This window comes from Pyxicephalus adspersus, chromosome 3, assembly GCF_032062135.1.
Source record: "Pyxicephalus adspersus chromosome 3, UCB_Pads_2.0, whole genome shotgun sequence".
NCBI classification, from domain to species: Eukaryota; Metazoa; Chordata; class Amphibia; order Anura; family Pyxicephalidae; genus Pyxicephalus; species Pyxicephalus adspersus.
The window spans coordinates 152,028,937-152,041,537 of NC_092860.1; the positions used below are offsets into that span (position 1 = coordinate 152,028,937).

The 12,601-nt window shown below is 39.4% G+C and overlaps 1 protein-coding gene across 2 annotated transcripts in view; it reads right to left on the reverse strand.

The window, feature by feature from the left end:
* Positions 1–12,601, reverse strand: part of SIGLEC1 (sialic acid binding Ig like lectin 1) — a 38,750-nt gene that overhangs the window by 4,494 nt on the left and 21,655 nt on the right. For both annotated transcript variants that reach the window (XM_072406697.1, XM_072406696.1), the window contains 11 exons: positions 12,082–12,378; positions 11,122–11,379; positions 9,634–9,933; positions 8,501–8,755; positions 7,576–7,875; positions 6,451–6,702; positions 4,730–5,029; positions 3,802–4,056; positions 3,179–3,475; positions 1,548–1,796; positions 78–380 (listed from right to left, as the gene is read on the reverse strand). In XM_072406697.1, the coding sequence (XP_072262798.1) occupies positions 78–380; positions 1,548–1,796; positions 3,179–3,475; positions 3,802–4,056; positions 4,730–5,029; positions 6,451–6,702; positions 7,576–7,875; positions 8,501–8,755; positions 9,634–9,933; positions 11,122–11,379; positions 12,082–12,378 (3,066 nt within the window). The remainder of the gene's footprint in view (positions 1–77; positions 381–1,547; positions 1,797–3,178; positions 3,476–3,801; positions 4,057–4,729; positions 5,030–6,450; positions 6,703–7,575; positions 7,876–8,500; positions 8,756–9,633; positions 9,934–11,121; positions 11,380–12,081; positions 12,379–12,601) is intronic.

Sequence of the window (12,601 nt, forward strand, 5' to 3'; positions counted from 1 at the left end):
AGAGAGAGAGGGAGAGAGAGAGAGGTCCTAAGCTTAAGAAACAAACGAGGGTGAGGCATTAAACATTAACCACTTACCCATAGTATTTAGGTGTATGGATGCCCTTGATGTGCCCAAGGCATTACTGGCAATGCAAATGTAGGTCCCTGAATCCTCTGCCGTGATGTCCCTTATCTCCAGCTTCAAGTAGTTATGGGAGGCAGAAGACCAGTACTTGCCCCCTTGATTAACTAATGTTGGTGCTGAGGTACCTAGTTGGATATCATTGCAGTTCAGTGAGACTGTGGAAGGTGGGTCACTGTCAGCTTGGCACACAATGATCGCTCGCCCTCTTTCTTGTGTTTCTAAGTAAGAATTTAGTACCAGGTTCCTTGGACCATCTGCAAAATGATGTTAAAATCAAATATGTAAAATATTCAATTCCGGGCAAAAAGCTTCATAAAGTTTTTATACACCATTACTGGAGCACATTTTTATATTAATTCCCAACCAGGCTGTGCTGTCTAACAGGAGGATATTGACTACATTTAGAGAGCCTGTAGTACTATAGACCCATTGGTACTGACTGTGGAAGCCCCTACTGAGGAAGGAGTATGTCACCTCTCAGCAATATTCTGAAATGTAAGTCCAAATGTGTCTGCCTCATCATGGGGAAGCTCTAAAAAGTTCTGCACAGGTAAAACCATAAAATATTGAAACATTGTAGTTGTCATTTTTGCAAAATTTCCTATAGTCCCTCATAAACCAGAGCTTTGTATGTACAACAATCAGCCTGGCGACTTTACCATGTGCTGGACATTGCATGGGGACCTCTGGTTTTCCGCAGAGCAGTGTTCTGTCTGTTGTTTTTAGGGTAATGTCAGGATAACAACCCTAATCTCCACATTCAGCCTGGAACAAAATACCAGTCACAATATATTGTTAATCATATGTGAAGGACATACATTCCTTGTTCCTTGGTGTGTATGTTGTGCAAGCTATTAATATTAATACAAATATTATATAAAATTTAAATGTTTTTGTTGCTGTTAAAATTCCTACTGTTTTCTCGTCAGGTGATTTAAAAAGTGACATGACATACTCATAGGGCCATAGGGCTCATGTGCCAACTTCACTTTAAATTACTGGTTGTTGGGGAGATCTTCTAGTGCAGTGGTTGCCAACCTTTTCAGACCTACGGACCACTAAATGCACGGACACCAGACCGCGCATGCGTGGGGAGCTGTGTGTCACTCAAAGGGAACGAAACTTCCCCCCGAGTGACGTCATAATGCCAGAACCTGCCCACTGAGCCTGCGATGGATATGGGGGACATGGTAAGGAAAAGGACCCCGCTGGGGGGGGAGGGGGCACTCTGGCCAGTGCCGCAGACCACCAAAATTTTCTTGTGGACCACCGGTAGGCGACTGCTGTTCTAGTGTGTAATATTTTGTTCAGCATAGTAACCAATCTTAAACATAGACATGATTGATTGCTAAATAATTGTTAATTACCTATTTTATTAATTTGCTTGGCCATCTTGAATGATTGTCAAGGCAGATACTTACACAGTACATTTATTCCCACCATGGAAGAGACACTGTCTCCTTGCCAGTGTTTAGCCAAGCAGTGATAAGAACCGGTATCTGAACTGGACACACTGGGCAGCACCATAGACTTCTGGGAACTTTCATGGAGCCACCTGTTGTTCTTGTACCAGGTGTAAGTAGTATTGTCGGTCCTGGGAGCCTGACACGTGAGGTTTACCGAGTGGCCTTCCTCTACCTCATTTGATGGTCTTATGACCACCATGGCGGCTAGAACAAAATTTGGAAATGTTTTAAATATGTACAAACAGATTTGGCAATTCAGTGAACATTAAGAGATTTTGCTGGCTGGACTGGTGTGGCAACGTTTTCTCTCTCCCCTTTCCTCCCCCCCCTTCCCCCCCCCCCCTCCCCCCCCCCCCCCCCCCCCCCACCCACATTTCTTTTTTCATTTGCTTCTTGTTTTAGGTTTTCTCTATTTGCTATGCCTTCATTCCATTCCTTACCATATTGTTTTCCCCTTCTTCTTATTTCTTTTGACTCCAGCGTGCGGCTAGGAAACCTTTTCTTTTCCTAGGGTCATAATCTAAGGTCATATTTGAATGGCATATGCAGTGTTCACCCCCAAGCCATTTCAATTTTGGGGCCACCTTACCCTGAGCTCTAATACATATGTGAACACTGTGCTTATGTATTAAATTATCATGGGGTTAGGGTCCCTCTCATTTTGCTTGTGTTCCTGAACTTTGCACCCAATTAGATTTTGTGATTGTATTAGACCTTGGCTCCCTACATTTTGCTTCATTTTTTTTTTTTGTTATTTTTCCTTTTCATGTCATTTTATTTCATTTTATGTTTGTTGTCTTACTATTGTAAAGGTTCATTTTCTTAAATAAACAAGTTTAGAAAAGAGAGAAAATAAATACATAGATTAATTAATATGAATTGATGTGAAATTGTAAATAGTTTTTTTTTGGTAAAGACTTAGATTTATAACACCAATTTTGAACCAAGTCTTCTAATCCAACATACGTATCAGCACCCATAAAATACATTTTTTTGGACATTACAGGCCAGAGCCCCCCAGACAAGGTAATCAAAGGCCTGTTGGGGCAAGGGAGACCCCAAACTATGTACTGGAGGAACAATGGAAGGAGGCTGACTTTTGATTTAAAGATGTGAATTAATTTAGGGCTCATGGTATGCCATCATGGCAACACACGTGTGATTGTGTTGCTATTCATTCTTACTGGGACCCCAAACACACCTTACCAGCACAATGTAGGCCAACACATGGTAATATATGGCAACATAGTACTGTGTCTTGCTGTGCACTGTGCTAAAAAGTGCAACATGCAAACCGTTCTGGTAATTGTGTTTTATTGGACATACCATTAAAATTAATTGTCTGCCATACCACAATTCATGGCATTGCAAAAAGGCAATCCACGCATGTGGATTTTCAAAAACACCTGGCATAGCCATAATTAGAACCGTAATTTTTTAACAAAGTGTTATCCAGCAGTGTCTGGGTGTACTTCTTATGGTTATTCTACTCTGTCCTGTTGGATATGTACTTTCGGAGGTTTCTGTTCCAATATTCTAATATTATCTTCCCAGGTTCTCTTTAGACATAACCAAGCCAACCTTACCTTGTACAGAGAAGTGTATAGATTTTTCTGCATTGCCAAATGAATTATTGGCTTGACAGGTGTATTCCCCCTGGTCATCCATTGTCACATCTTTAATTTCCATACGTAAAATGTTATAGGAGAGTGATAACTTGATGCGCTCCGTGGTGTTTGGATACCTATGTGGTGTTATGACTTCTCCTTCTTTCAGGAAAGACAACTGAGAGGAAGGTTCACTGTCCACACGGCACAAAATCACTACAAGCTGTCTTTCCTGCAGCTCCAGGAATGAGGTCAGTAAGACATTTCTTGGAGGATCTGTCAGGGCATAAGGTAAAATAAACAGTAACAGGAATGAAGATATGCCAAATCACAGAAAAAGTGCAATATAGGGTATAGCATCACCACCCATCTCTACCAAAAGGTAATATTACAATGACATCTGTTGGCATAACAGATCAGTCTATGGGATCTAGAATCTAGTTATTGGAGATCTGGTTCACAATGGGTGAATTGCTGCTTCTTCTTGTAAAATGTTTCAATGCAAAATATTGCATTAGATTCTCAGTGTAGAAATATTAGATTCTTAAAATTTAATCAGAACTAATAGTATATTGGCAAAAGTTCATAATTCTCGTACTTACATAGTACAGTAATGGAGACAGGAGGAGAAGTCTTGGAACTCTGGCTACTATGGGCTGTACAGGAATAAGATCCTGCATCTTCACTGCTGACCTTTTTATATAATATCGAGGCCAGTGGGCCCACTTGGAGCCACCGGCTGTTCTTATACCAGGAGTAACCATTTACAGTCTCAGAATTGTCCAGAACATGGCAAGTCAGTGTGAGGCAGTCCCCTTCCTTAATTGCTGCAGAGGGGCTGAGGAGGATACGGGCACCTGGTCACACAATACAACAAAATGTACTTTATTAGGTAAAATAAAACAAATTGTTTTCTATAGTAAATTCACATTCTTTGAGTCAGCGACCTGACCTTACACCCTGTAATTTACACTATACTTGCAGCAGTTCCCATCTGTCAAACTGGCAGCAGTAGATGTATGTATGTATGTTGTCTGAATAGAAAAGCTGTAGAAGATTCAGCAATCAAAACAGGTAAAATATGTTAGCGATACAATGTTACTTTTGTATCCACTGTGTTTCATTTATCTGCAGATCTTTTAATCTGCAGATGAATAAAGCAAGAGTGATAGCAAAGTTCAAAAAAAAAAAATAGTAAAACAAAAAGTTTGCAACTTAGTTTTTTTATCTATTTCACCCCTTATTAACCTTTAGGGGTTGTTGTTTGTTCAAAGTTCATTTAACTCATCTCTGATTCAGAGACTTTCTAATTTAATCCAATGTGAAAAATGTCCATAATTTCGATAAAAGTTGGGAAAACATAGGCCCACTTTCTGCCCATAGGCAAAGTCAGGATGTGGGAAAAATGTTTTCTATATTAATAGTAATAAAGAGGGTTGGAGGCTATGCTGTGAGTGTTATACATGGATTTTAAAAATTGTGTATTTACTATCTGATTATTTGATGTATCTTCATTGCAGTTTTGATTACCGTCTACATTAAAGGCCACAGAGGTTTCTGCTGACCCATAACGGTTTTCGGCCACAAAGACGTAGGTTCCTTCATCACTTGTCTTGACATTATGGATTTCCAACCTCAGTGTATCTGGCAAAACGTAGACTTGTAACCGCCTATTGGATGTCCTGCCATCGATGGAAGATGCTAATCTTTCCCCGTTCTTATACAGAGACATTTCTGCTGGTGGATTACTGTCCACTGATCCCAGAATAATAGCCACATTGCCAATCTCAGTGTCCAAAAAAGATTTTACTTGTAGGTTTCTTGGTGCATCTAAAACATGATATAACAATAGTGGGTTAACTCAGTTTAGCATCAAACATATTTGTATACCTTGTATATAACTGCAATAATTATACAGTGTATGAACTTGTAGGTCATTGTTTTCTAAAACCATGGGCATTAATATAGAGTTGATCCCCTCCCTTCATGTGATATACCAAGCTTCAGTCTTCTGGGAAGGCTATTTATAAATCTGTTGTGTTGTTGGGATCATCCAGAGGAGCATTTAAATTAAAGGATGACGTTGAAAGTAAAGACAGGGATTGAAGTCAGCATTTCAATAAATTTCAAATGTGTTTGGTAGGGTCAAGGTAAGGTTTATCCAGCCATATGATATAACAACAGAGTAAGTAAAGTCAAGACATGAGTTTAGAAGACCATCCAAGATCTGTTTTGGGGCCATCAAAAGTAATAGTAGATTTTATTTTATTAGGCAAGCAGAGGTCTGACAAATTATCCTCAAGTTGCCTTGCATGATTCTATGGCTTGAAAGAATACATAATAGAAAGGAAGAATTTTATATATTGGCTTTACTATTGCAAAGTAGTACTGTAAGGAACTTACCCGTCCTGCGAGCCCGTGGTGTCCCTGGGGGTCCCAGCCACAGAGGGAGACGCCGCTGTAGCAGGCAGCATGGCCGAGGGTGCTGCTCTACTCGCAGCTTGTCTCTCTCTGCAGGCGGAGGGATCCGTCCTGGCCAAACTACTGTTCAGCCAGGCGGCATCCCTTGCATCCCTTCAGATGTGGTTACTGAAACTCCTGCTCTCAGCACTCCTTTGCATGTGCAAAGTAGTGCACGTCCTAGGGGTGCTGTGGGAAGAGGTGCGGGTGCTACAATGCGTCCCTCTTGTACCCCCCGAGGGCGTGGCACTCGGCTGCCTCGCCCCGGGGCGGGACATAGTTAGTTTGAATTCCCTGCGTCCAATCGGCTGCAAGAGATTCAGTGAGTCTCCTATCAGATGGCGCCAGGTGGCGCAAGGCGATTGGTCACTCTGGCCATTTAAGGAGAGCCTGTCCTGTACACCATTGCCCGCTATAAGCCTCTGTTAACACAGTGTGCTTGGGTGCTTCCTTGTGTTGGTTTAAGTTTATCTGCTTTTGTCATCTCCATAGTGACCTGGTCTGAAACTGACTCTGCTTGAACTCTGCCAGCCCTGACCTTGGATTGTTACTGACCATTCTGCCTGCTGCCTGCCCTGACCTCGGATTGTTCTTGACCTGTCTTTGCCTTAGCCTCCTGTACTTCGCTTGTTTGGACTTAACCCTTGTTGTGCTTTATGATATCGAATAAAGCCTGATTGAAGGATATCTGGAGTTGGTTGTGGTTTGTGTGCCCAGGCACATTACAAGTACTTATTATCATCTTTACAGCAAGTATGATATTTCAGAAAAGCCTTCAGAGATGTACTTACAATGAATGTTCAAGTTGGTAGATGGTGAACTTTTGCTCCCTTGGTGACTCTCAACAGTGCAGTAATACACCCCTCCATCTTCTCTGGTAACGTTGGCAAATGACAGTGTTTTTGTGGTGCTTTGGACTTTAATTCCATTTTTATACCATGCATAGCTGGCATCATCAGAGGCTGCACTGGCCACCAAGCAAGTCATATTCACTACCTCTCCTTCCTGTACAACGGCAGATGGATTGACTAAGATCCTGGTAGCTAAAATTAAATAAGAAAATATGTAATTATCATAGTGATATTCAATTAAATTAATAGAATTTTAATTAATGAATTAATTACATTTTTAATTAAATTGAATTAATAATTATTAAATTATTTAATCAATAAAATCTCAAGGACTTTCCAGCTGTGGGTAATTTTCAGCTTTCAGTTTATATACAACCACCCTAAGGGTGGATCAATGGCAACCTAAAAAAGCATGAATAGCAGGCCTGCAGCAGGACGTTCTTATTCTAGCACAATCTCTAGGACAATAAACTTTGCAACAGATTCATCATTTCACCAGTCCATTTACATAACTTCCAAAAACAGGGGTGGTTGGAGAGTTCCAGTTGGAGTCAATTCTGTTTTAGATAAGAGGTATTTCAACCTCCAATTGGAATTTAAAGTTTTGGCAATTTGAGTTATAGTCTGACATTAATATACCTGTCATTGACATACATGGCCTGATTTATTAAAGCTCTGGAGGCTGGAGAGAATACACCTTCACCAGTGAAGATGGGTAATCCAGAACCCTGAAATGTATTTCTTCAAAGAAATTTGTATTTTCTAGCAAATGTTTTGAATCCTGGACCAGATCCATTTTAGGTTTGCTGGATCACCCAGCTTCACTGATGAAAGTGTATCCTCTCCGGCCTTGGAGAGCTTTACCAAATCAGGCCCACAGTGTATAGTAGGATGCTCGTTGATGAAAACCATCATGATTCGGTTTCTGGATTGGCTGATCCCTATCATATATGTGATTGATATGGTAACACACTGACTACAAGGTAATCATGCATCAACCACATTGATCACCCAACAGTCTTCACCATCAACCCTATATAAATAAATTACTAATATGCCACTTACTTTGTGCCGTGAAGTTAACAGCTGTTCTTGATTCCCCGATGGAATTTGTTGCAGTACAGACATACAGACCCTCATCCTCCAGCATGACCCGATGCATCTCCATCTTTAGCAAGTTCTGTTTGGATGATATTTTAAACCTGGGGCTTGAGGTTTCTGAGGTGTTAGAGGAGCCCACCAACATGTCTCTGTAGTACAATGCCAACGTCGAAGGTGGATCACTATCTACAGAACATTCAATGATCCCCACCTGTGCACCAGATGCTTCCCAAAATGATGACATGACCAACCTTCTAGGGGCATCTGTAAATCATAGATCAAATACCTGCTCAGTAATGAAAAAATGGAAATATGGCTGTCAAAATGTCAATGTCAAAAAGGATACAGGTAATTTTTTTGTTAATGGGGGGAAACAGCCACTAAATTAAGTAATTATACTTGAAATATATTATATTTAGATTGTTTGTACATTTTTGTCTGCAAAGATCTGGACAACTATCAATATATTGAAGAAAATGTTTTTGAAGTCAGCATGGGAGATCAGAGACCTTACGTTACCTCTGTTTGGCTAACCTAATGGACATGTGAACGGCCAACAATGTGAAGAACCCATAAGGGGAAAGCATTAAGTACTGATAGTAAAACTGGGCACATATTTTAAGTTTTTACTGAAAATTATATTTTTAATGCAAGTTTACATTTTGACATGCTTGCCCTTTCATCCGCTTATGCTTAAAAAAAGGATTTTCAGTCCATCCAATGGAAGGTGTCTTTGTGCAATTACTCAGATTCCTGTACTCTCATTGAATTCACTGTAATTTCAGCTAGTTTACTGTTTGTACATATATATATATATATATATATATGGCATGGCATATATATGGCATGCTGCCATTGGTAATGATTTGGCAAAGGAAGTGTTACATACATGTCACATGCAGTGGTATTGATGGGGAAGTGCTGCTGTCTTGAGTGTCACGAGCCAGGCAATGATAATATCCAGAGTCACTCCTTTGTATGTGGTCAAACTCCAGATAGTTGTCATTGGTCTTTTGCAGCCACCTGCTGTTCTTATACCAATAGTATTCTGTGTCCCCCAACTGAGATTTTGTGATGTCACATGTCAGAGTTACCCGATCTCCTTCTGAAACATCCGTGGATGGGCTCACCAGGACTCTTGCAGCTGTAGCAGAAATAAATAATGATGTTTAAGATAAATATTGCAGATGTGGGCAAAGTTGTTAATGCCAATTCTGAGCTGCAAGGGTACCAACAAATTTGTCCATTGAGTCTAAGAATTGTACAGTCATAGTCACAATTCCTGTTATGTTTTTATATACTAATCCTATTCAAATGTTTTTAGTCTGACTTTGTGATTTGCAGGATCCTTTACTTCCATTTTCTGTTTCTGGTCAACCCTAAATAATGCCAGGGGCAGTTTTGATGTAATGAAATCAGCATCACTCTCCACAGTATTATACTGTATTTTGAGACCGAAGTACTGTGGATGTGTTCAAGTGACAGGCCTATGACACCACGCACTTCCAGGAAATGTGATGAATGATGCTGGCAACCTGGAAGGCTGATGACATCTAGTGGTGAAGCAGAATTACTACATCTGAATGCACAGGGTAGGAGGTAAGTATTACAGCTAGAGCCCCACCTGTTTGGGGAACAATTTAAAAAATTGTCAGTAAGGTAAAGGAAAATTCTTCTCTCTTATTTTGCTATCTTTTGTGGACTAATGGAGATAATTTTGTGCCGTTATTGTTGTATTCTTATCACTTTATATTATGGAAAATGTAACGGGGGAGCTAGAACACACAAAGGTGAGAGAAAACACCCCAATGACCCAAGGGGACAAAAGTCAGGAATTTCGGGTGGCAGATGTCACTGCCGGAAATCCAAGACATTTTATGTATCATAGGAAGTCGGGGTGACTAGCCTGGTATAAATGTTTTTATTTATGGTAGATCATAAAAAACTTACCTGAATACAAGGATCATAAGGGAGCAGACAAGTAATGTAGTCAATTTATACAGCACATTGATACAAACTTACTCTGAGCCATGAAATATAAAGTCACCGATACAGATCCAATGGCGTTTCTGGCTGTGCAGTTGTATTGTCCTTCATCCTCCTTCCTAATGTTAATAAAATTTAAAGTCAGTTCATTGTGAGCTGTGGAAATTGTGATCCTCCCATTTGAAGGGCTTGCAGTTTGTTTGGAGGCGACCAACTGGTCTCCTCTATACAGCATCATCTCAGCCGTAGGGTAGCTGTCAACGGTGCAGCGTAAAAAAACTGTTCGCCTCTCTTTGGTGTCTTGGAAAGACCTCAGCTGTAGATCTCTTGGAGCATCTAAGAATGAATTAGGGACAACTTTGTGATTAGACCACATTTCAGACTTTTTATAGCTGTCGCTCAAAAAAAAAGGTAAGTTTGACTTAAGACACAAGAGAAAAGTAAATTTGATTGGGTAATAGATATCCTTTTTTAGATTTTTTCTAGATTTATTTTTTTAAAGAACAATAGTGTTGTAACTTCTGGAAAAGCAGCTGGTTCTACACTTGAATGCTGAGCCAGGTCCTCACATTCAAGGTAGCAGAAATAGCAGCACCATCTGTTGGATACACAGTAATATCTCAACATAACAATGTCTTACCAACATACTTGGTCATTAAAAAGTAACACAACTGACCCTGTAGCTGGTACATTGACCATTGTTTTATTTTCTGTGGCATATGCAGTCTCAGCCAGAACTTGCTATATGCAAAATGTGTTTTGGTTATCTGCCAATCCATTGTATCAGAAAAGGTTGGGCTCTTTGGACTGCATCTAATTTCTGCAGCTAAGGTTCTCTAATTATTATTTTGGTATTGCATTGTTACATCTATTTATTTTTATATAGAATAGTATTATACAGTTTTTTTTTACATGTAAGTCCCACTTTTGAATCAAAATTTGTCAATATTCATCAAATTCAGGTATTCTCAACAAGCGTTCCATGGAACCCTAGGGTTCATCCAGAGGTTGGTAAGGGTTCCTTGAACTGTGGCTGATTTGGTTATGCCTACATAGTTCTAGGGTCCAACACCACTTGGTAGAACCATCTGCATGTCTCTAATGATGTTTTTGGTGGTATTCTAGCCACCATTGTAGCGTAGGACTCTTGCAACTGGCCACCAATTTAGGAGGGTTTTTCCCACTGACTTCCAGTAAAAATTGTTTTAGCAAGGGATCCTCTAGACTTATTTTAGGAGTTATTATTTTAGGGGATGTCACATATCATATCCATGACATAACACCATCAGGAACACACCTCAAGGATACTGATTGGACAGTGAGAGAGTAGGCGCCTACTTATAAGTCATTGTTTTCCCCTGCAGCAAAATGTTCAGCAAACATCTTCTCTCTCTCCAAGTCTATGTGCTGCTGTGCACCATTATTTAGAGCTGATACCACATTACAATTTGTGATACAATCACAGTTGTCAGTTTTTTGTAAATTACAATAATTAAAAACATGTTGCTGGATACTTGTACTTACATGCCACTTGTATCTGGATTGGTGATGAGGTCTTGCTGCTCTGACCATTCTGAGCTTTGCAATAATAAGAACCAGAATCTGAACTGGTGACTTGTGTAAAGTTTATTACAGCCTCCTGTCCTTCCATCAACAAAGCATTATTTTTATACCAGCTGAAGGTGTCATTTCCCATATCTGATAAACGTTTCAAAAAGCAGGTGAGGGTAACATTTTCTCCTTCTTGTACCTCCGTAGATGGGGAAACCAGAACCTTAACCGCTGTTGTACAAAAGAAAAAAAAAAATGCAGGTTTTGCTTTGTTTCCAATTTCATATAAAACATCTGTAATACGTTTTAATGAATCTTATTTTATTTCCATGTGTATTCTATTAAAATTTATGGGAATGAGAAATGTTGGCAGAGAAACTGTTCTGCTCACAATACTACACAATACTTTCTAGATCAAAATACAAAAAATTATCAAAGTAATAAATTCAAATTGTAGCCAAATTCCAGACTTTGTAAACATTTTCTTACACTTACAAGGTATGGGTACATATCTTTCAGGAAGTAATAGTTATCCGGCACTGATGTCAACCAGCTGACCCTTTATTAGCTGGACACTTTAAAGACATCATCAGCGTAAAATCTCAGAGGTTTTGGTGATTCTCTATGATAGTTAAAAAGCTAACAACTATCATAAAATAATAAAAATAATATATTATAGTATAATATAAACATGATAGACTTGGGTGAAAATCTAGGCTTAGTACAGATTTACCACAAAAACCTTTAGCAGATCCGCCATGCTGCATTACAGTAGACCCGACCCCTATGGAAGGCCTATATTAATGTATTCCTAAGTTTAGGAACGGAAAAGTTTACCCTCCAGTTTGGGTTTGCATCTTTTTATCATACTTCCAAATTGCATTAAAGATATTAATTTTTCCAAAACCAACAACACAGACTGTTTAAGCTTACTTATACTTGTAAACTGTAATGAAGTAATTGTAGAGCCGTATGTGCTGTTTGCTGTGCAGGTAATGACCCCTTCGTCTTCCAGCACAACGTCTTGGATTTCCAGCTGTAGGGAGTTGGGAGAAGACAACACTTTGTATCTCTTGTTGGAAGGTACATTCAAGCTGGAAGCCATCAGTGTCTCTTTTTTGTAAAGAAATAACAGTGATGGAGGATTACTGTCCACTGTACACAGAATAATGGCCGTCAGAGGGCCGTGGTTTGACACAAGAGACGTCACCATGAGGTGTCTGGGGGAATCTGTGCGAAAAAAAACACTTTATTTATTCTTTTTTTTAAAATAGGTTCACTTTTTTAGCAAATAATGCCATATCCCTAAGGTATGGTGTTAATCCCTAAGATATGTTTAAGGTATCAGAAAAAATATAAACTACTTTTAAAGATTACATTAAATAATGTTTTTTATTGAACTTTCATCTTTTACTTTGTGGACTCCAAATACAGATCATCCAATCACATCCTT